This window comes from Budorcas taxicolor, chromosome 5 (assembly GCF_023091745.1).
Source record: "Budorcas taxicolor isolate Tak-1 chromosome 5, Takin1.1, whole genome shotgun sequence".
NCBI classification, from domain to species: domain Eukaryota; kingdom Metazoa; phylum Chordata; class Mammalia; order Artiodactyla; family Bovidae; genus Budorcas; species Budorcas taxicolor.
This window is the reverse complement of record NC_068914.1, coordinates 115,739,204-115,759,059: the sequence shown is the minus strand read 5'-3', so window position 1 is coordinate 115,759,059 and position 19,856 is coordinate 115,739,204. Positions and strand designations below refer to the sequence as shown.

At 43.9% G+C, this 19,856-nt stretch overlaps 1 protein-coding gene across 4 annotated transcripts in view; it reads left to right on the top strand.

Moving 5' to 3' along the window:
• The window catches only part of LARGE1 (LARGE xylosyl- and glucuronyltransferase 1), a 606,971-nt gene that overhangs the window by 498,276 nt on the left and 88,839 nt on the right, over positions 1 to 19,856 (top strand). For all 4 annotated transcript variants that reach the window (XM_052639332.1, XM_052639333.1, XM_052639334.1 and 1 more), the window contains exons 8-9: positions 13,781 to 13,893; positions 15,724 to 15,849. In XM_052639332.1, the coding sequence (XP_052495292.1) occupies positions 13,781 to 13,893; positions 15,724 to 15,849 (239 nt within the window). The remainder of the gene's footprint in view (positions 1 to 13,780; positions 13,894 to 15,723; positions 15,850 to 19,856) is intronic.

The following is a 19,856-nucleotide window of genomic DNA, read 5'->3' as shown; positions in this document are numbered from 1 at the left end:
GATCCATAATTGACCTGCATCTTTGGCTTCTAAGTCTTTTTGACACTACAGAGCCAGCACTCAGCCAAATCCAAAGCCTTCTCTAGAACTGTAGTTGTGCTGGGAAATAAGGGGATAGAACTACCTGTTCATCAACTGAAATGTCCCATTGAAGTCAGCTTTGGTACAATAGGGATTTACCTTAATAGAAGAACCATCTCAACCCCTCCTCTGCTCTGGGCACTTGCCTATTGAGATCCAGCTCCCTGGAGAGTAATCAGTTCCATTCAACACCAGTGCCGGTCATTACGCTTGAATGAGCAGACTTGCTGTGTGCTGTAGATAGTGTCAGAAGCTGTAGTCAATGAGATGCATGACTGCCTGTATGTATCTACACTCACTGTGCATTTCAATGTCAATGTCACATGTAGACTGGTCACATAGTGCTTTTCTGCCTCTAGTTTCCTATACTAGTCACGTCATACTTTACGTTATGGGCTTCCCTGGTGGCTCACATGGCAAAGAATCTGCCTACAATGTGGGAGACCCAGGTTCAATCCCTGGGTCAGGAAGAACCCCTGGAAAAGGGAATAGTTACCCACTCCGGTATTCTTGCCTGAAGAACTGTATGGACTGATGAGCCTGGTGGGCTGCAGTCCACAGGGTTGCAAAGAGTTGGGCACGATTGAGAGAATAACACTTTCATTTTCATTTTATCTTATCAACAGTGGTATTAGACAATGCACGGGCTTGGGAGCCAGAGGAAACTATGTATGAATCTGGGTTCTCCTGTATTAGCCTCTTACTGAGTATTTCTGGGATGCTGTAAGGAGGAGGGTGATGGCTGGGGCCTGGCAGGCACCAAGCAGTGGTGTGCTGCCAGCTTTGTTAGCTGTCACTGTCATCATTTATTTTTGGTCAGCTTATCAGTGGTGGCTTTGGTGCCTACAAGAGAATAGGAACTTATTTTGAGTTTTAAAAAAATCTGCCCCAGGTAATAACAATAGCTCTTATTTAATAGAGACTAGCCTTTGTATTGGGCTTCCCTGATGGCTCAGTGGTAAACAATCCACCTGCCAATGCAGAAGACTAGGGTTCAGTCCCTGGGTTGGAAAGATCCCCTGGAGAAGGAAATGGCAACCCGCTCCAGTATTCTTGCCTTGGGAAATCCTGTGGACAGAGGAGCCTAATAGGCTACAGTCCATGGGATCAAAAAACAGTCCGACATGATTTAGCAGCTAAACAGCAACAAAGCCTTTGTATTAGTCACTGTGCTGAGTGGTCTCTTTTATCTTCTTTAATCCTTACCACAGTCCTATGTATTTGGTGTCTACAGGTGAATAGGACCTTAGTTTGGGTTTTAAAAAAATCTTCCCCAGGCAGTATCAATGCTTCCCTGGTGGCTTAGATGGTAAAGAATCTGCCTGCAATGCAGGAGACCTGGGTTCGATCCCTGGGTCAGTAAGATCCCCTGGAGAAGGAAATGGCAACCCACTCCAGTATTCTTGCCTGGAAAATCCATTGGACACAGGAGCCTGGTGAGCTACAGTCCATGGGATTGCAAAGGAGACCAACATGATTTAGCAACTAAACAACCACAAAGCCTTTGTATTAGTCACTATGCTAAGTGGTCTGTTTTATTTAAACCTTCCTATGGTCATTATTTATACCTATGAGTCATTATTTATACCTATTTTACAGAGTACATAGAGCAGTAATTAGGGCACATAGCCAAGGTCATAGAGCTGGTAAACGGGGAGCTGACATGTGGATGGATGCTGGGACCTTGCTCTAATCTTTGTGTCAATTCCCCCAGGTGATCCAAGTGTGGGGCTTGAGAGGGGACTCTCTTCTTGCCGTCTTTCTCAAACCAGTCAGGGAAGCAACAAAAAGTACTGAAACTGGAGTCAGAAGACTTACACTCAAATCCTGATTCTGCCACTTGCGTAAGCATCCTGGCTTTAGGACACTGAGCTCACTTCTCTGAGTTTTGATTTCTCTATTTATGGCAAATTAAGAGATTGCCCTGGATGATGTCTGTGAGTCCTTCCTACTCGATGGGCTTCTTTATTCAAACTGAGACAGGCTGAAGAGTCTTTAATAACTACCTTAACTACAGTAGGTTTGAACTCAACAGAAATGCATACATACCTATGACACCAAAAGGCATGTTCAAGAATATTATGTCAGCTTTCAAAATTGGAAACCACCCACATATCCATTAGCAAAGTAATGCATAACTAGGGTGAGATGTATTCATAGCATAGGTAACGATACAGCATTATTGGCCTTTGATTCAAAGAGATGGCCTGTTTGTTCAGCATGCTGCAGGCCTGCAGAGTCAGTCAGCCACACTGCCATTGGGGTCAGGAAGACCTCAGTGGAAATACCAGCTCTGCGGCTTGTGAGCTGTATGACCTCTCTGAGCCTCAATTTCCTTAACCATAAAATAAGCATTGTTGTTGTTGTTCTTTAGTCAGTAAGTCATGGCCAACTCTTTGCATGAATTGTAGCCTGCCAGGCTCCTCTGTCCATGGGCTTTCCCAGGCAAGAATACTTGAGTTTCCATTTCCTTCTCCAGGGGATCTTCATGATCCAGGGATCGAACTCATGTCTCCTGCTTTGGCAGGCAGATTCTTTACCACTGAACCACCAGGGAAGCCCAAAATACACATGCTCATTCCAATTTCAATGGGGGCAGTCCAGGGGATTAAATAAAATAACATACGTGTAATAGTCCATCATCTGATCAGATTAATTCCAGTTCTTTTAATGAAAGGACTGTTTATGGAGTGGACAGAGAGCATTGATGTGTCAGCAAGCAGGCTGAGGCCCCAGAGACCAGCAGAAGCGGTCACTGTTACCAGCTCTAGGCCAAGAGATACGTTTTAGTTTCCTGAGGCCGCTGTAACTAAGGACCACGGACTGGGCAGCTTAGCAGAATGTATTTTCTTTCAGTTCTAGAGGCTGAAAGTCTAAGACCGAGGGTTGGTTCTTTCTGAGGCCTCCAGCCTTTACTCACAAGACAGCTGTCTTCTCCTGGTATGTTCCCGTGGCCATCCCTCTCTGCCTGTCTGTCCAGAGGTCCTCCTCTCATAAGGATAACTGTTCCTTCTGGATTAGGGCCCGCACTCATGACTTTAACACTTCTTTAAAGACACTCCCTCTGAATACAGTCACATCCTGAGGTCCTGGGTGGGGGTTAGGACTCCAGCATAGTAGGGGGAGGACACAGTTCAGCACACAACAGGATGCGAAGGAGGTGATGCTGTCAGACACTACTTGAGACTTTGAGCTGTGAAGGGTAGCTGCCTGGCAGAAGCTGCAGGGGTCAGGAGACAGGCCCTGCTGGAAGCACTGCCCAGACCCAAGAGTGTGCCGAGAGGACCACCTCCTCCTGCCTCCCTCCCTCTGGTCCATTGTGATGTTTCCAATGGGAAACCAGCCACCAGGGATCCCAAGCGATTCCTTCTGAAGGCCATGAGCTCTATGTTCTTCACCAGCTGTTCTTTTAACACCTACTTTTCCTTCAAGTGTGTGAGCGAGTGAGCAATGAAGATACGTAGGGTGCCCTTCTGTGTGGGTTCACTTTGTTTAAGTTGGAAGTTGCAAAAATGCTCCTTGCCCTTCCGCTGTCCATTAGCGCGATATTCAGTCAGGCTCTAGTACACGTTCGGCTGGTCCACACCGCTTGGCCTCCCGAGCCATCTCGCCCTTCTTGGTGAGCAAATGAGACATCATCTTGTGCAGCAAAGCATCTAGCCAGACTGGTAGGGAGATGCAGGCTCTTTATTTGTTAAAAATTAAAATCTGCATGCCAACAAGCCGGGCAGCAGATCTGACTTCCTTTCACAGAGTAGTTATTTTCTGGTTCCTAATAGAAAGTCTGTGGACCTTAGGATCCCTACGCAAGCTTGGCACTGTCCTCAGCTTTTGCATCCACCCTTGACTCTTTTAAGCACCAAAACATGTCCCGTTTTGTTCAGTGGTCATTTTAAGTTCAAAATCTTGGACACTCTGTATTTTTCCCCTATACAAATCCAAAAAACACTTTCTTCAAACTGAAAGAGATGGGCTGAAGTCTTTAATAACTACCTTAACTACAGTCAGTTTGCACTCAACAGAAATGCATACCTGTGACACCGAGAGACACGTTCCAGAATGTTATATCAGCTTCAGAACTGAAAACAAGCTGCATGTCTGTCAGCAATGAAGCGGATATACAGGGTGAGATATGTTCATAGTGTAGGTAACAAAGCAGCGTTAAGTGAACAGACTACAATGACATGCAGTAATATCAATGGGTTTCACGGAAGTAATATTGAGCCAAAAGGCCAGGCGTGAAAGGAATCCATGCTTTATGATTCAATTTATGTATAATTCAGACCCTGATGAGGTATCCCAGGTGGCACAGTTGGTAAAGAATCCACTTGTCAATGCAAGAGACACAGGCTTGATCCCTGCATCCAGAAGATCCCCTGGAGTAGGAAATGGCAACCCGCCCCAGTATTCGTGGCCTAGAAAATTCCGAAGACAGAGGAGTCTGGAGGGAGCTCAGTCCATGGGGTTGCAGAGAGTTGGACATGACTGAGCATGCACTGGCCAGCTGGCGGAGCCTGATGAAGCGGAACTATGGTGTGAGAATGCAGGATCACAGCAGGGCCCACAGTAAGAGAGATTCTGGTCTGTCTGTGATGTTCTGTTTCTTAGTCCAAGTTCCAGTTAAAACAGTGATTTCACTTTGTGAGAATTCATCACACGATGTACTTAAGATCTAAATACTTTTATGAGTGTATATATTAATAATACTTCAATATAAGTTCACTTATAAAAGGAGTGGTTAAAAAGTATTTGCCAGCCACCAAACCCTTTATGTTCTTCATCCTATCACAGCTCTGTTCAGTGAGAAGAAGAGATTATGGTAACATTGTATTCTCTTAAAGGACCACTCCCTGTGATGTGAGATCTGAACTCACCTCTGTTTGAACCAACCTTGCTTGCCCGAAACACGCCTTTCTTATTTCAGTGCCCCAAATGCAGGGATCAAGCCTGTGTCTTTCGTGTCTCTTGCATTGACAAGTGGATTCTTTACCAACTGTGCCAGGCTGTTGAGAGCAGGGACTACTGTGTTGTTCATCTTTGTATACCTATTGCCTAGCATGTAAAAGTCACTTGATAGACATTTACTGAATGAACGAATGAGTGAGTGAGTGAGTGAATGACCACCAGCCTTTTATAAGATTGAGCTGCTTTTTATACTTCATCCATTCACACTTTCAGAAACCCCAGCAAAATCAGGGAATGCTTCAGGAGAAAGGATTTCCATTTTCTCTCTCTGATAGAGTTTTTGAGAAGGAAAGCACTTAAAAAGCGAAAAGTAGAACCTTTTAATTTATATGATCAAAAGTAAGTCCTAGGTAAAATCAGCAGGGGATTTTAAATTAAACGAATTTTAATAAATTCACCTATTGGGTCATCATGCATAAGAAGAGAACTCTAGTGCTTCAAAGCAGAAGAGAAGAAAGTCAGAATTATGTGGGACATTGTCATAAGCATTTCTGGGATGAAAGCTGGCATCTTCCCCCAGAGGCTCCTGCGTAGACAACCACTCCATCTCCACTTAAAGTTTTGTTTCTTTGATTGAAGCCAGCAAAGCTACAGGAAGGGCTAAAGGAAGGACCAAGGGATAGACTTCCATTTTCATATATCAGCCCTTGAAGTGCAGGCAGAAAGCTGAGAAAATGCAGACAGAAGCCAGAGAGGACTCAGGCAAAGGGAAAAAGCAATATTCTACCAGTTTCCTGGGGGAGAGGTCCTGGCAAATAAATCTAGAAAGTGTCAGATGCGGTAACCACCTTTGAGATTCACCAGGCACATTGATAAAACCAACACAGTTTAACTGTATTTAACCCCCTATCTCCTAAACTTATTTAACATAGCAGACCCTGCTTCCCATAACAGCTGTTAGCATCCTACAGCAGGCCATGGAACATACTGTGGGAAACACTGCCTCTGGGAATAGAAGGTTTAATCTGAAATTTGTTCTCCACTGGTCAAAGGCATCAGGTAAGAGCCACTTTGAACCTCCGTTTCCTCTTCTGATTAAAGGAAGCACGTGATTGGAATTGACCTAGTCTGTCCCAGCCGTATTCTTTAGCTTGGCTGGAGCATGAAAGCAAACTGCATGGAAAGAAAGAAAGCAAGCAGAGGCAGAACCTCCTCATTTTTCACTTTAAAAAAAAAAGTATTTATTTGACTGTGCCAGGTCTTAGTTGTAGTGCAAAGGATCTTTGATCTTTGTTGCAGCGTGCATTCTCAGTTGTTAAGTCATGTCCAACCCTTTTCGATCCTATGGACTATAGCCCGCCAGGCTCCTGTGTCCTTGAGATTTCCCAGACAAGAATACTGGAGTCGGTTGCCGTTTCCTCCTTCAGGGAGTCTTCCCAACCCAGGATAGAGCCTTTGTCTCTTGCGTCTCCTGCATTACAGGAAGATTCTTTAGCACTGAGTCGCGGTGATCTTTTTAGTCATGGTATGCAGTCTTTAGCTGTGGCATGTGGGATCCAGTTCCCTGGCCAAGGATCAAACCCAGATTCCTGGGAGCATGGAGTCTTAACCAGTGAAACACCAGGAAAGTCCCAGAACCTCCTCTTAAACAGCAGATTTTCTTTAATAAGAGCTTGAGGTCTTCCCTTTGCTGGAAGGGTGTTAAGGGATTCTCCTGGCCTGCAGGAGGTGGTACAGCACAGGCTAAGAGGTTAGTTGTGGACTCAGATACAGAAAGAAAGGAATTTCTGTGCCATGCAGGAGGGGAATTGACATGTTAGCTATAGAACAGCACACTGTTTTAAATTATTCTTGGCTGCATCCCCTGGTCCCTTATACAGGTTCAGACCCCACCTACATGAGCAGCCTCGGTCACACAGGGCTCCCTGGCTCTCCTGTCTTTGTATGCTTGGTTTCCTCCAGGTTCTGACACAAACAATCTGATTTTGGCCTGTGGTCTTCGCAGAATCCTCCAAACATTCACTAACTGTTCCTCTAGGAGCTCCCTGACTTGTTTTGGCTTCAGGTCACAAATTCAGCAGAGTCTCACCATATTTACTATGGTCATGTACACAGACACACACAGGTCTAGTGTAGCTCACAAGGCCACAGGGCTAAGAGTGAGAAGAATTTGGTCACCTACCAGCTAGACAAGAGCCTTAGTTTCGTCGTCTCAAAAATGGAAATAATTCCATGAACCTAGCTGGCTCATCATCAGAGTAGGAGGTTATTTAGGTCATGCACCTTGTCTTTCAGATATAACAGTCGCTTAATAAATAGTAGGTGACACTCATCAGCTTGTCACCATTTTTATTCTGCTTCCCTCTTGCAGTTGTAGAGGTAAAAAAAAAAAAAAAAATCAGTATCTGGCTCATTTTTTTAAAAAAGCATTATATTCTGTCTCTGCATTCACATCCAGCCTCCTCTCCCTGCCATATTGGCTACCAAGCTGTTACTACATATTCAGTTTGGGAAAAAGAAACACTGTCCTCTGATCCGGAGATGAAACGCCCCACCACTGGACCAGATGTTCACAGGAGAAGCCTTTGATTTTTCATTTATTTATTCATTTATTTATTTAGTGTTAGTCTCTTAAGCTCCCAGCACAGCAGCAGAAGGTAAGGCTGTGCAAGCCCCACACATACCAGCCAACTCCATTGGGAGGGCCTTTCAAATTCCAATCATGCTGCCTCCGTGCAGAGCTCTGGCCTCCGGGGCCAAGGGCTTGCTCTTCACTCCCAGACCCCAACGGCAAGAATAGAAATGGCAGATCACGTAGCAGCAAATGCCAGGCAAAGGCCAGAGTCAAGCTTTTTGGCACCTCTGTCCCCCTGACAGCAGGAAGCAGTGTCAATATCTGTCCTGGGGCCCAGATTCCAAAGCCAAACCTGCGTTATTTCAGCTTGAAAGGGTCCAATTGCAGAAGGAGCCATTTTCATCATTTTTAACTAGGGTTCACTGAAAAAGCTTCCTCCCACATTGCGTGCATGCCCATTAATTTGTGCTAATTCGAGTGGGAATCAAGCAAGTTCAATGAGTGATAATTAGGTACCTTAATGAAGAAATGTATAGGTTTCTGTAACTGTTATTTACAAGCTTTTATGTACCACTTCATATTTCCAGAGGCCTTCACAATCATTCATCAGGGCAACCTCTCAGTACCTTTGGGGTGAGGTCAGTAAGTACTGAGAGTTGTGGTTCCCTTGGAAATGTTGTTTATCAGCTCTTGTATAATCTAGGTACAAATTCCCCACCTTTGGCAAGACAGGAAGATTATCTTACAAGTACATACCCATGTGATTATATTTAACAGCCTAACAGGCTCCTTAGCTGCTTGAGGACACAATTATGTACATGATTGTAAATACTTAGAGTGTATTTTCTTTTTCTTAAATCATTAATTTTTGTTTTTTTTTGTTTGTTTTTTCTTATTTTTTTTTTTTTTAAATTTTAAAATCTTTAATTCTTACATGTGTTCCCAAACATGAACCCCCCTCCCACCTCCCTCCCCATAACATCTCTGTGGGTCATCCCCATGCACCAGCCCCTGTGCTGGGTCTTCACTGCTGAGTAGACTTTTCTCTAGTTGTGGCAAGTAGGATCTACTCTCTAGCTGCGATATGTCAGCTTATTGTTGAGATGGCTTCTGTTGTGGCCCTAGGGTGCACGGGCTTCCGCAGCCGTGGCTTCCGGGCTCCAGAACACAGTCTCAGTACTAGCGGTGCACAGGCTTAGTTGCCCTGCAGCATGGGGGATCTTTCCTGATCAGGAATCAAACTCTGTCTCCTGCATTGGCAGGTGGATTCTTTACCACTGAGCCATCAGGAAGCCCTGGAGTGTATTTTCTTTCCTTCAATCTTCTTTTTTTTTTTTAAATTTCCTGTGGGTTGTATGCCTTGGCAGCTGCTTGCAATATCCCCAAGGGATATCCTAGTCATGAAAGTGCTTAAGTGATGACCCCCTAAGCTGTTGCTGTTCAGTAGCTCAGTTGAGTCTGACTCTGTGACCCTGTGGACTGCAGCACACCAGGCTTCCCTGTCCTTCACCATCTCCTGGAGCTTGCTCAGACTCATGTCCTTTGAGTCAGTGATGCTATCTAACCATCTCCTCCTCTGTCATTCTATTCTCTTCCTGCCTTCAGTCTTTCCCAGCATCAGGGTCTTTTCCAGTGAGTCGGTTCTTCGCATTAGGTGGCCAAAGTATTGGAGCTTCAACTTCAGCATCAGTCCTTCCAATGAATACTCAGGACTGATTTCTTTTAGGATTGACTGGTTTGATCTCCTTGCAGTCCAAGGGACTCTCAAGAGTCAAGCTTCCTATTGACAAAAGACTAAGAAGCAATATGGACCTGGCAATATCTCACAATTTTTAAGTGTCCAGTGCATTCTACCTGCACAAAGGGATTTTTAGAAAGACCAAATAATTTAGGTTCATAAATAAATGAGTTCATATAGACATTTATTATCAATATTTCTCAAGTCAGCAGTATTGAGAACAGTTTCTACTGTACTCAGTAATTTTTTTAATGTCATGGACTCTCTATTTCAAGGTGAAAGAAAGTGAAAGTGAAGTCGCTCAGTTGTGTCTGACTCTTTGCAACCCCATGGACTGTGTAGCCTATCAGGCTCCTCCATCCATGGGATTTTCCAGGCAAGAGTGCTAGAGTGCATTGCCATTTCCTTCTCCAGGGGATATTTCCAACCCAGGAATTGAACCCGGGTCTCACTCATTGCAGGCAGACGCTTTACTGTCTGAGCCACCAGGAAGATCTTTCAAGGAAGATCTTCAAGGAAGAAATATCAAGGAAGATATTTCAAGGTAGAAAATCATAAATCATGGCTTATACCAGACACTTTTAAAGTTTTAGAGCTTTCAGCATCAGCCCTCCAATGAATATTCAGCATAAATTTCCTGTAGGATTGACTGGTTTGATCTCCTTGTTGTCCAGGAGACTCTCAAGAGTCTTCTCCAGCACCACAGTTTGAAAACATCAATTACTTGGTTATCAGCCTTGCAACCTTCTTTATGGTCCAATTCACATATCTGCACATGACCACTGGAAAAACCATAGCTTTGACTATACAGACTTTTGTCGCCAAAGTGATAACTCTGCTTTTTAATACTCTGTCTAGGTTTGTCATAGCTTTTCTTCCAAAGAGCAAGTGTCTTTTAATTTCATGGCTGCAGTCACCATCCGCAGTGATTTTGGAGCCCAAGAAAATAAAATCTGTCACTGTTTCCACTTTTCCCCCATCTATTTGCCATGAAGTGATGGGACTGGATGCCATGATTTTAATTTTTTGAATGTTGAGTTTTAAGCCAGCTTTTTCACCCTCCTCTTTAATCCTCATCAAGAAGCACTTTAGTTCCTCTTTGCTTTCTGCCATCAGGGTGGTATCATTCACATATCTGAGGCTGTTGATATTTCTCCTGGCAATCTTGATTCCCACTTGTGATTCATCCAGCCCAGCATTTCACATGATGTACTCTGCATATAAATTAAGTAAGCAGGGTGACAACATACAGTCTTGATGTACTCCTTTCCCAATTTAGAACCGGTCAGTTGTTCCATGTCTGGTTCTAACTGTTGCTTCTTGACCTTCATACAGATTTCTCAGGAGGCAGGTCAGGTGGTCTAATATTCCCATCTCTTTAAGAATTTTCCACAGTTTGTTGTGATCCACACAGTCAAAGGCTTTAGCTTAGTCAATGGAGCTGAACTAGGTCATTTTCTGAAATTCTCTTGCTTTATCTGGGATCCAGTGGATGTTGGCAATTTGATTGCTGGTTCCTCTGCCTTTTCTAACCCAACTTGTACATCTGGAAGTTCTCAGTTCACATACTGCTGAAGCCTAGCTTGAAGGATTTTGAGCATGACCTTGCTAGCATGTGAAATGAACACAGTTGTATAGTAGTTTGAACATTCTTTGGTACTGCCCTTCTTTGGGATTGGAGTAAAAACGGACCTTTCACAGTCCTGTGGCCACTGCTGAGTTTTCCAAGTTTGCTGGCATATTGAGTGCAGCACTTTAACAGCATCATCTTTTGAGGTTTGAAATAGCTGAGCTGGAATTCCATCACCTCCACTAGCTTTTTTCATAGTAACGTTTCCTAAGGCCCATTTGATTTCACATTCTAGGATGTCTGGCTCTAGGTGAGTGACCACATCGTCATGGTTATCCAGGTCATTAAGACTTTTTTGTATACTTTTTCTGTGTATTCTTGCCACTTTTTCTAAATCTCTTCTGTTAGGTCCATATGATTTCTCTCCTTTATTGTACTGATCTTTGCATGAAATTTTCCCTTGATGTCTCCAATTCTCCTGAGGAGATCTCTAATCTTTCCCATTCTATTGTTTTCCTCTGTTTCTTTGCACTGTTTACTTATGAAGGCTTTCTTCTCTCTCCTTGCTGTTTTCTGGAACTCTGCAGCATTCTGTTGGGTATATCTTTCCCTTTCTCCTTTGCCTTTCCCTTCTCTCCTTTTCTCAGCTATTTGTAAGAGCTCCTCAGACAACCACGTAGCCTTCTTGGCATTTTTTGCAATGCTCATGGTTAAACATTTACCAGCCTACCAGTAGGGGCATGCAGCAGTTTTCTGAGTTTGCAGGTCAAGTAACCCTGGTGGCTCAATGGTAAAGAATCAGCCTGCAATGCAGAAGACATGGGAGTTCAATCCCTGGGTCAGGAAGGTCCCCTGGAGAAGGAAATGGCAACCCACTCCAGCCTGGAAAATCCCATGGACAGAGGAGCCTGACAGGCTACAGTCCATGGGGTCGAAAAAGAGTCAGACACAACTTAACTAAACTACAACAACCCAGGTAGAAACCAAAAGTCAGAAAAAGAACAAGTCTTTGTCTGAGTCACAGAACTCCACAGAGGCATTGCTGGGACTCTGGTCTGGGTGGTGTCACTGAAGAAGCTCTGGCTTTGGAGTCAGGCAGATCTGACTTTGGATCTCATAGAACTGCTCTTACACAGTGAACTGTTTAAGTGTCTGACCCAGCGTCCACCCCACTCAGCCTCCCCACCTGCAAACTAAGGGTGACAGTATCTAGCTTATCCGTGTGCCAAAAAACCTAAGAAAGCACCAGGGAGATGCGCAATAGGTATGGTTTGCCCTTTTGGCTTACAAGTTCAGATCTCTATGTATTACCCCATTCTTGCCATAACCATATATATGTATTTTTTTTTATTTCAACTCTACCCAATGGACCAAACACCTTTCACAAAATAGTAAATATACTTTTTTCTCCAAATATGTTCCACTGGAAGAAGTTTTTTAAAAAAGTCTCAGCACTGACATTTATGTGTGATTTGGAGAACCGGTTTCTTTCCAACAATCTTAGAAATGTATGTACTAGGTATCAAGTAAGATCATTTTTCAGCTGCCCGGAGTTTTCTCCACTGACTGTTCTGCTGAGCTAAGCTTCCTGAGGAGGATTGATTTGGGAGCCCATGGGTGCCACAGTTCCATCCACCAGATTAACTGCAGCAGCCTGCAGGGGCATCCTTCTCACTGTTTGCATTCTGTGCTGTGTGCGTTCTCTGCATATGCTCACCAACCAGTTAGCAGACACTCGCTCCTAAGCTATTCAGCTAAGCCAAAAATGTACTTTTCTTTTTAGACTTGTACTAATTTATTTATACCTGAATAATACATTTAGTTGTTTTTAACATTTTTAAAAATACAAAGGTGTATAAAATGACAATTTCCCTTCCTGTGTGGTAGAGTGTGCTCTGTTGAACTCTGCAAACCCATGAACTGTAGCCTACCTACCAGGCTCCTCTGTCCATGGGATTTCCCCTGGACAAGAATACTGGAGTGGGTTGCCATTTCCTTCTCCAAGGGATCTTTCTGACCCAGGGATCAAACCCGTGTCTCCTGCCCCGGCAGGTAGATTCTTTACCACTGAGCCTCCAGCAAATCCCTCTCCTTCCTATACAATCCCCCATTCACTCAAGTCTTTCCCATAAGCCACCCCCCCCCCCCAAAAAAAAGAGGGTAGAGAGGAGGAGGAAGCGACCTCTGACAATTAGTTTCTTATGAACTTGAAGGCCCTTGGGGCCCCATCTTGAACTCCCAGCGTCAGCACAGCCTTCACCATAGTTTCTAATGCATTGGGCCAAAGAAAGCTATTAAAACCAGCAATACTGCAATGAGCTCATATGGCTTGTCAAGAGGCATAAAGCAAATTGGCAAGGACATACCCATAATAAAGTCAGAGAGGATCTGCTTTGTTTCTGTAAAGATAAATGACACAGGTTGTACAAACACCATCTATCAGCTAACCCTCAGTAGGTTGTCATTTATCTGGGGAAAAACAGGAGAGAATCTGTGTTTACAGGGTATGTACCATGTGTTAGGTGTGCGGTGCTAGGCTTTTTTTTTTTTCTTTTTTCTGGTGATAAAATATACAAAACATAAAAATGCCATTTTAACCATCTTTAAGTGTACAGTTCAGTGGCATTAGGTACATCCACAATGTTGTATGACCATCATCACCATCTATCTCCAGGGAGTGCTAGGCTCCTTTGCCCATCTCACTTGGTCCCTGCAGCAGCTTCTGAAATCTGTGTTAATATTCTCCATCAGTGAGGATATTTCAGAGAGACTATTTAACGTCTCATACCAAGTACTTGGCAGAGCCTGGGGAACCCAGGCATGTTCATCTCCAAAACACATGGTCAGGCGTGCCTGGCTCTCTCTCTTATCTGTGGTTTTTCCCTCTGTTTCATCCTATGCTGTTGTCCAGGGGTGATCCTGCTGCTTCTAGATAAGCTGCGGAAGATGAAGTGGGAGCAGATGTGGAGGCTGACGGCAGAGAGGGAGCTGATGGGCATGCTCTCTACATCCTTAGCTGACCAGGTGAGTCACCAGCCTAGAAGGTACGGTTATTGCCAAGCACCCTGGTGTGCTGCTTCTCAAACTTGCATGGGGCTGGGTCTAGGTTATTTTTCCAGCTTTTGCATGACCTCACACTTGGATAAATCTGCCTCATTCTTGCCAGCCTAAGACCACAGCCCTCTCCTTAGTGCATTCCCCTTGTTCATCCATGTTTATCACACTTTTTCCTGCACACTCTGCATGCCAGGAACTATGTTCAGAAATAGGATTACAGGGATAAACGAAGGACAGAATCCTTGGCCTCAGAAAGTTCATAGTTTATTGTTGTAGACTCACAAGTAGGTGATAATCTGGTGTGTTAAGAGGAGGTCACGGTCTTCACCTCAAAGTAGAATGCACAGTGTCTGCCCCCTGAGATTCCGAAATGCCAAGGCATATTTCCCGGACAAGATTTCATTTGCCTTCATGGCAAATAGAATCAAACCTTTAAAGCCAAGCCTTTTGCTTAGCTCCTGTACTGTGACCCCTATCCTCAAGGGGAATGAATTTAAATAGAAGAGACGAGCCTCCTCGGCTGGTGAAATCAGCTTTTAATCCAGGCAGTCTGAAAAAGTCCATGAACTCCACCAAGCAACTAACATAAATTCATAAAATCCCCATTTCTCATTTTTGCTGAGCCTTTGACTTTGAATCTACTAGGGTCACATATCTTGATTCTGAGATCCCCATGTTATATGTGGCCATCTCGAAATGTAAAGATATCTCTGTGTTCACTGCATGTTATTCTTTCCTGTTCAACCAAAAAGCAAGGCCACTCTCCTTGTTTTTGTTCATCATTCAGCTGCCTGTTTCACTGAATTCTTGGAAAGTGTTCTAGTATGAAGGAAAACAAGAAACTCTGTAGGGTTACTTTACTATTTTTTTTTAGCATTGTTATTATTCAGTATTTCCCAAGCAACCAGAAACTAATTTCCTTTTTCATACCAGAGATATGGTATAATGAATGAGTTAAAAAGTACCCAGGTAGCTGTTTTAAACCTGAGGGGAAAATTGTCCTCCATCATCATATTTCAGATCGGGTCACAATGACTTGAGTGTGTCCCCAAAAGCTAGCAATTGCATGTCCATGTCCAAAGAGGATAGTTTATTCAGCCATCTCCTTCTCTGAAGGCCCATAATTCACCTTCCAGCACCACTTGTCAGCAGCTAGTTAATAAGCATGGCTTAGTGGTGCAGGAGCTTGGAAAAGAGCTGGAAAGAGGGAAAGCCCCATAGAAAAGTCAGAGTTGAATTTGGAGATGGGGCGCGCAGATACAGGCACGCTGGCCCACAGGAAGCCTAGGCACATCCATCATCAAGTCTGCCCAGAGCCCCAGGAAATGCGGCGGAAGCAGGGGTGTCATTCGTCTCAGCCCCTGGATCAGCGGAGCAACCTGTCATCACACAGTTTCCTCTCCAGGAGGCGCAGGATGGATGACATAGGGTTCCTCTATGAGGTGAGAAGAGGGCCGGAAAAGCGGCTTCATTTATCATATACCAGCTCGAGTGGAAAAGATGCTCCGTGTCTGCCCCCATGTCCCTTTGCTGCAAGGGGATCACTGAGACCAGCAGGACCCGCGAACATCAAGGCAGCATGGGGCATTCCCCCCAGTGTAATGGGATCTATCCAAACAGGATTGCCTGGTTTCTAGAGATAAAAGGCACGGGAAATGCCCAGCAGGGCAAGCCAGCCTGTGCTCCAAGCAGGAGGCTCATGAGAGATTGCATAGGAGATGTCATGCCTCGAGAGCCAGCATCACAGGCTGAGCCCATTTGACTATTTGACAGTTGTCTCTGGCTTTTATCCCCCAGGACATTTTCAACGCCGTCATCAAACAAAACCCCTTCCTTGTGTATCAGCTGCCCTGCTTCTGGAATGTGCAGCTGTCGGACCACACCCGCTCCGAGCAGTGCTACAGAGACGTGTCTGATCTAAAGGTAGGATAAGGAAAGCCCCAGTGGGCATCAGCTCACCCCCCGGATACAGTGAGGTGCCCCGCAGTGGCAGAGGGAACCCGGATGGGGCAGCACCCTTCAGGGGCATGAGTGGCTCGGAGCCTGTGTGCAGTGTGGGGAAAGAGAGAAGGGTGCAGGAGAGCAGAATGAATGTGCTTCTCTTCTTTGTTTGGTCCCCATTCGCCTTGTTTGGGCTTTCTGGAAAGCATAAGGCCTCCCAGCACAAGAACCAGCCTGTGTGGTTATGCTTCCTGCCACCTGCTGCTCGCTGTTTGGATTCATTTAATTCAAACACAGCATTTAGGGAGGGTCTACTCTGTAGATGTTATACAGCCAGATGCTGTAGATATGGAGATGAACAATTTATTTTCTACTTTCAAATCATTCTTGGCAGAGAGAAACAGAGAAACAAATGAAGAAATAAATGTTTAATAAAAAAGGACAGATGCTATGATAGCTATTGATGAGGTGAGCTGTTGGATAGCTACATGGATAGCTAGGGCTTCCCTGGTGGCTCAGATGGTAAAGAGTCTGCCTGCAATGCAGGAGACCCAGGTTCAATCCCAGAGTCAGGAAGATCCCCTGGAGAAGGGTCTTGGGGAAGGAAATGGCATCCCACTCCAGTATTCTTGCCTGGGAAATCCCATGGGCTGAGGGACCTGGTGGGCTATACCCCATGGGGTTGCAAAGAGTCGGTCATGACTGAGCAACTGACACACATAGATGGATACCTATTTATGATAGCATAAATTTCTCATTCAACCCCAGGGAGAAGGGACAGTGACAGAAAAGCCTTCACTGTGGGGTCTCCAAATGCACCTGGTAGGGCCTAGCATTAGATAAAGAAGAAGGGATGTATCAATTACCTACTGCTATAGACAATGGTACATAACAAGCTATTCTAATAAGGGCTTAAATCATTGATTTGATCATCAATTAAATCATTAATTGTAGACAATTTAGTTGATAAGTCTAAAAGTTGGCTGGATGACTGTCTGATAGTGGCTTAGCCAAATGTCTGTGGTCAGCTTCAGACCAGGAGTCTGGCCGCTAGCGCAACTTGGTTCTCTTCTAGTACCTACTGGGTCCCATCACCTGGCCAGTCTAGCTTGTTCCCACAGCAAAGCATAGGTAGAAAAGGAAGCCCTCGGGCACATAAGGAAACCTGAATCCTTTTTGCTGGCATCCTGTGTACCAAAGGAACTGTGGGAGTGAGCCCAGAGTTAAGCGATGTGTCAGAATTCCTTGCTGTGGTACATATACACAAAGGAGTATTACTCAGCCATTAAAAAGAATACATTTGAATCAGTTCTAATGAAGTGAATGAAACTGGAGCCTATTATACAGAGTGAAGTAAGCCAGAAAGCAAAACACCAATACAGTATGCTGCTGCTAAGTTGCTTCAGTCGTGTCCAACTCTGTGCGACCCCATAGATGACAGCCCACCAGTCTCTGCCATCCCTGGGATTCTCCAGGCAAGAACACTGGAGTGGGTTGCCATTTCCTTCTCCAATGCATGAAAATGAAAAGTGAAAGTGAGGTCGCTCAGTCGTGTCCGACTCTTCGCAACCCCATGGACTGTAGCCTACCAAGCTTTTCCGCCCATGGGATTTTCCAGGCAAGTGTACTAGAGTGGGATGCCATCGCCTTCTCCACCAATACAGTATACTAATGCATATATGTGGAATTTAGAAAGATGGTAACGATAACCCTGTATGCAAGACAGCAAAAGAGACCCAGATGTATAGAACAGCCTTTTGGACTCTGTGGAAGAGGGCGAGGGTGGGATGATTTGGGAGAATGGCATTGAAACATGTAAAATATCATATGTGAAATGAATCGCCAGTCCAGGTTCAATGCATGATACAGGATGCTCAGGGCTGGTGCACTGGGATGACCCAGAGGGATGGTATGGGGAGGGAGGTGGGAGGGGGCTTCAGGATGGGGAACATGTGTACACCCATGGCAGATTCATGTTGATGTATGGCAAAAGCAATACAATATTATAAAGTAATTAGCTTCCAATTAAATAAATTTATATATTAAAAAAAAAGAATTCCTTACCTATAGTTGTGAAGGAGTGAAAGAGTGAAGAGCTGACTTCAGCTATTAAATGACAGCTTAACGATTTAACCTAGGCCTGTCTGACACCAAGGGTGTTTGCCCTCTGGCTGTAACAAAGAGGAACAAGATACGTGTATCCATAGAGAGTTTATTTCATTAAAAATTTATACCCATCGCCCAGGTGACAATGTGGTAACAATAATTGCAAGTTATAAAAAGGAAAAGGGGACCAAATCTTACTTTTCTAATAAGTCAGCCTTTTCTTACTGACTTTTGGTCCGTGTCTACATTATGTGGTCCATGTTATATCTTATTTATGGTCACAATATACATGGAATTTTATACTTTTCCATTACATAGCCATAACTGGTACCTTATATTTTCACAAATATAAATATGTTAAAATCAACAGCTCAAAGTTCACACCTTCTCAGGAGTAAGATCACAGAGTCAAAAAGAAAGAACTGTTTTTTTAAACACAGTTGAAGTTCACTGCAAAATATTTAAAACAAAAGTACTTGCATTATTCATTATTTCAATCAGCATTTATGCAATTCATTCAATAGGCCATGTACTTCATAGACATAAGGAAAACAGATGAAATGCACATATTTCTAAGAAAATCATGAACAAAAAGTTCAAAGGGGAGGAAAGTAAAAAACAGCCTTATAAAGAACACCTAAATATGCTGCATAAAAATTTTTTAATGTTTTGAAGGCAGAGTTGATCAGTTCATGTGGTAAATGAAGTAAGCAGAGTCCAGAAAACAATGATAACATGTGACTCCAGACTGATAAAAAGCAGCTGCATGTGATACTTGCTGGGTATTTGCTGATTCTTGGTGGCTGGGAGCCTGGTGTCAAGGTAGATAACTGTATAACTATTTGTTCAAACAAGGGAATGCTATCATGAGTTGTCTTTCACCATCTCTCAGTTTCCTCAAATTTATGTCCATTGTGTCGATGATGCCATCCAACCATCTCATCCTCTGTTGCCCCTTCTTCCTTGCCCTCAATCTTTCCCAGCATCAGGGTCTTTTCTAATAAGTCAGCTCTTTGCATCACATGGCCAAAGTATCGGAGCTTTAGCTTCAGCATCAGCCCTTCCAATGAATATTCAGGACTGATTTCCTTTAGGATTGACTGGTTTGATCTCCTTGCTGGAGATCCCTTGGACTCCCAAGAGTCTTCTCCAGCACTACAGTTTGAAAGCTTCAATTCTTCAGCACTCAGCCTTCTTTATGGTCCAACTCTCACATCCATACATGACTATTGGAAAAACCATAGCTTTGACTATATAGATCTTTGTGAGCAGTGATGTCTCTGCTTTTTAATGTTATCTAGGTTTGTCATAGCTTTTCTTCCAAGGAGCAAGTGTCTTTTAATTTCATGGCTGCAGTCACCATCTGCAGTGATTTTGGAGCTCAAGATAATAAAGTCTGTCACTGTTTCCATTGTTTCTCCATCTATTTGCCATGAAGTGATTGGACTGGATGCCATACTCTTAGTTTTCTGAATGTTGAGTTTTAAGCCAACTTTTCCACTCTCCTCTTTCACTTTCATCAAGAGGCTCTTTAGTTTCTCTTCACTTTCTGGTGTCCTCTGCATATCTGAGGTTATTAATATTTTTCCTGACAATTGACTCCAGCTTGTGATTCATCCAGCCCAGCATTTGCATGATGTATTCTGCATATGAGTTAAATAAGCAGGGTGACTATACACAGCCTTGCCATACTCCTTTCCCAATTTTGAACCATTTTGTTGTTCTGTATCCAGTTCTAACTGTTGCTTCTTGAACTGCATACAGGTTTCTCAGGAGGCTGGTAAGGTGGTTTGGTATTCCCTTCTCTTTATGAATTTTCCACAGCTTGTGATCCACACAGTCAAAGGCTTTAGCGTAGTCAGTGAAGCAGAAGTAGACTTTTT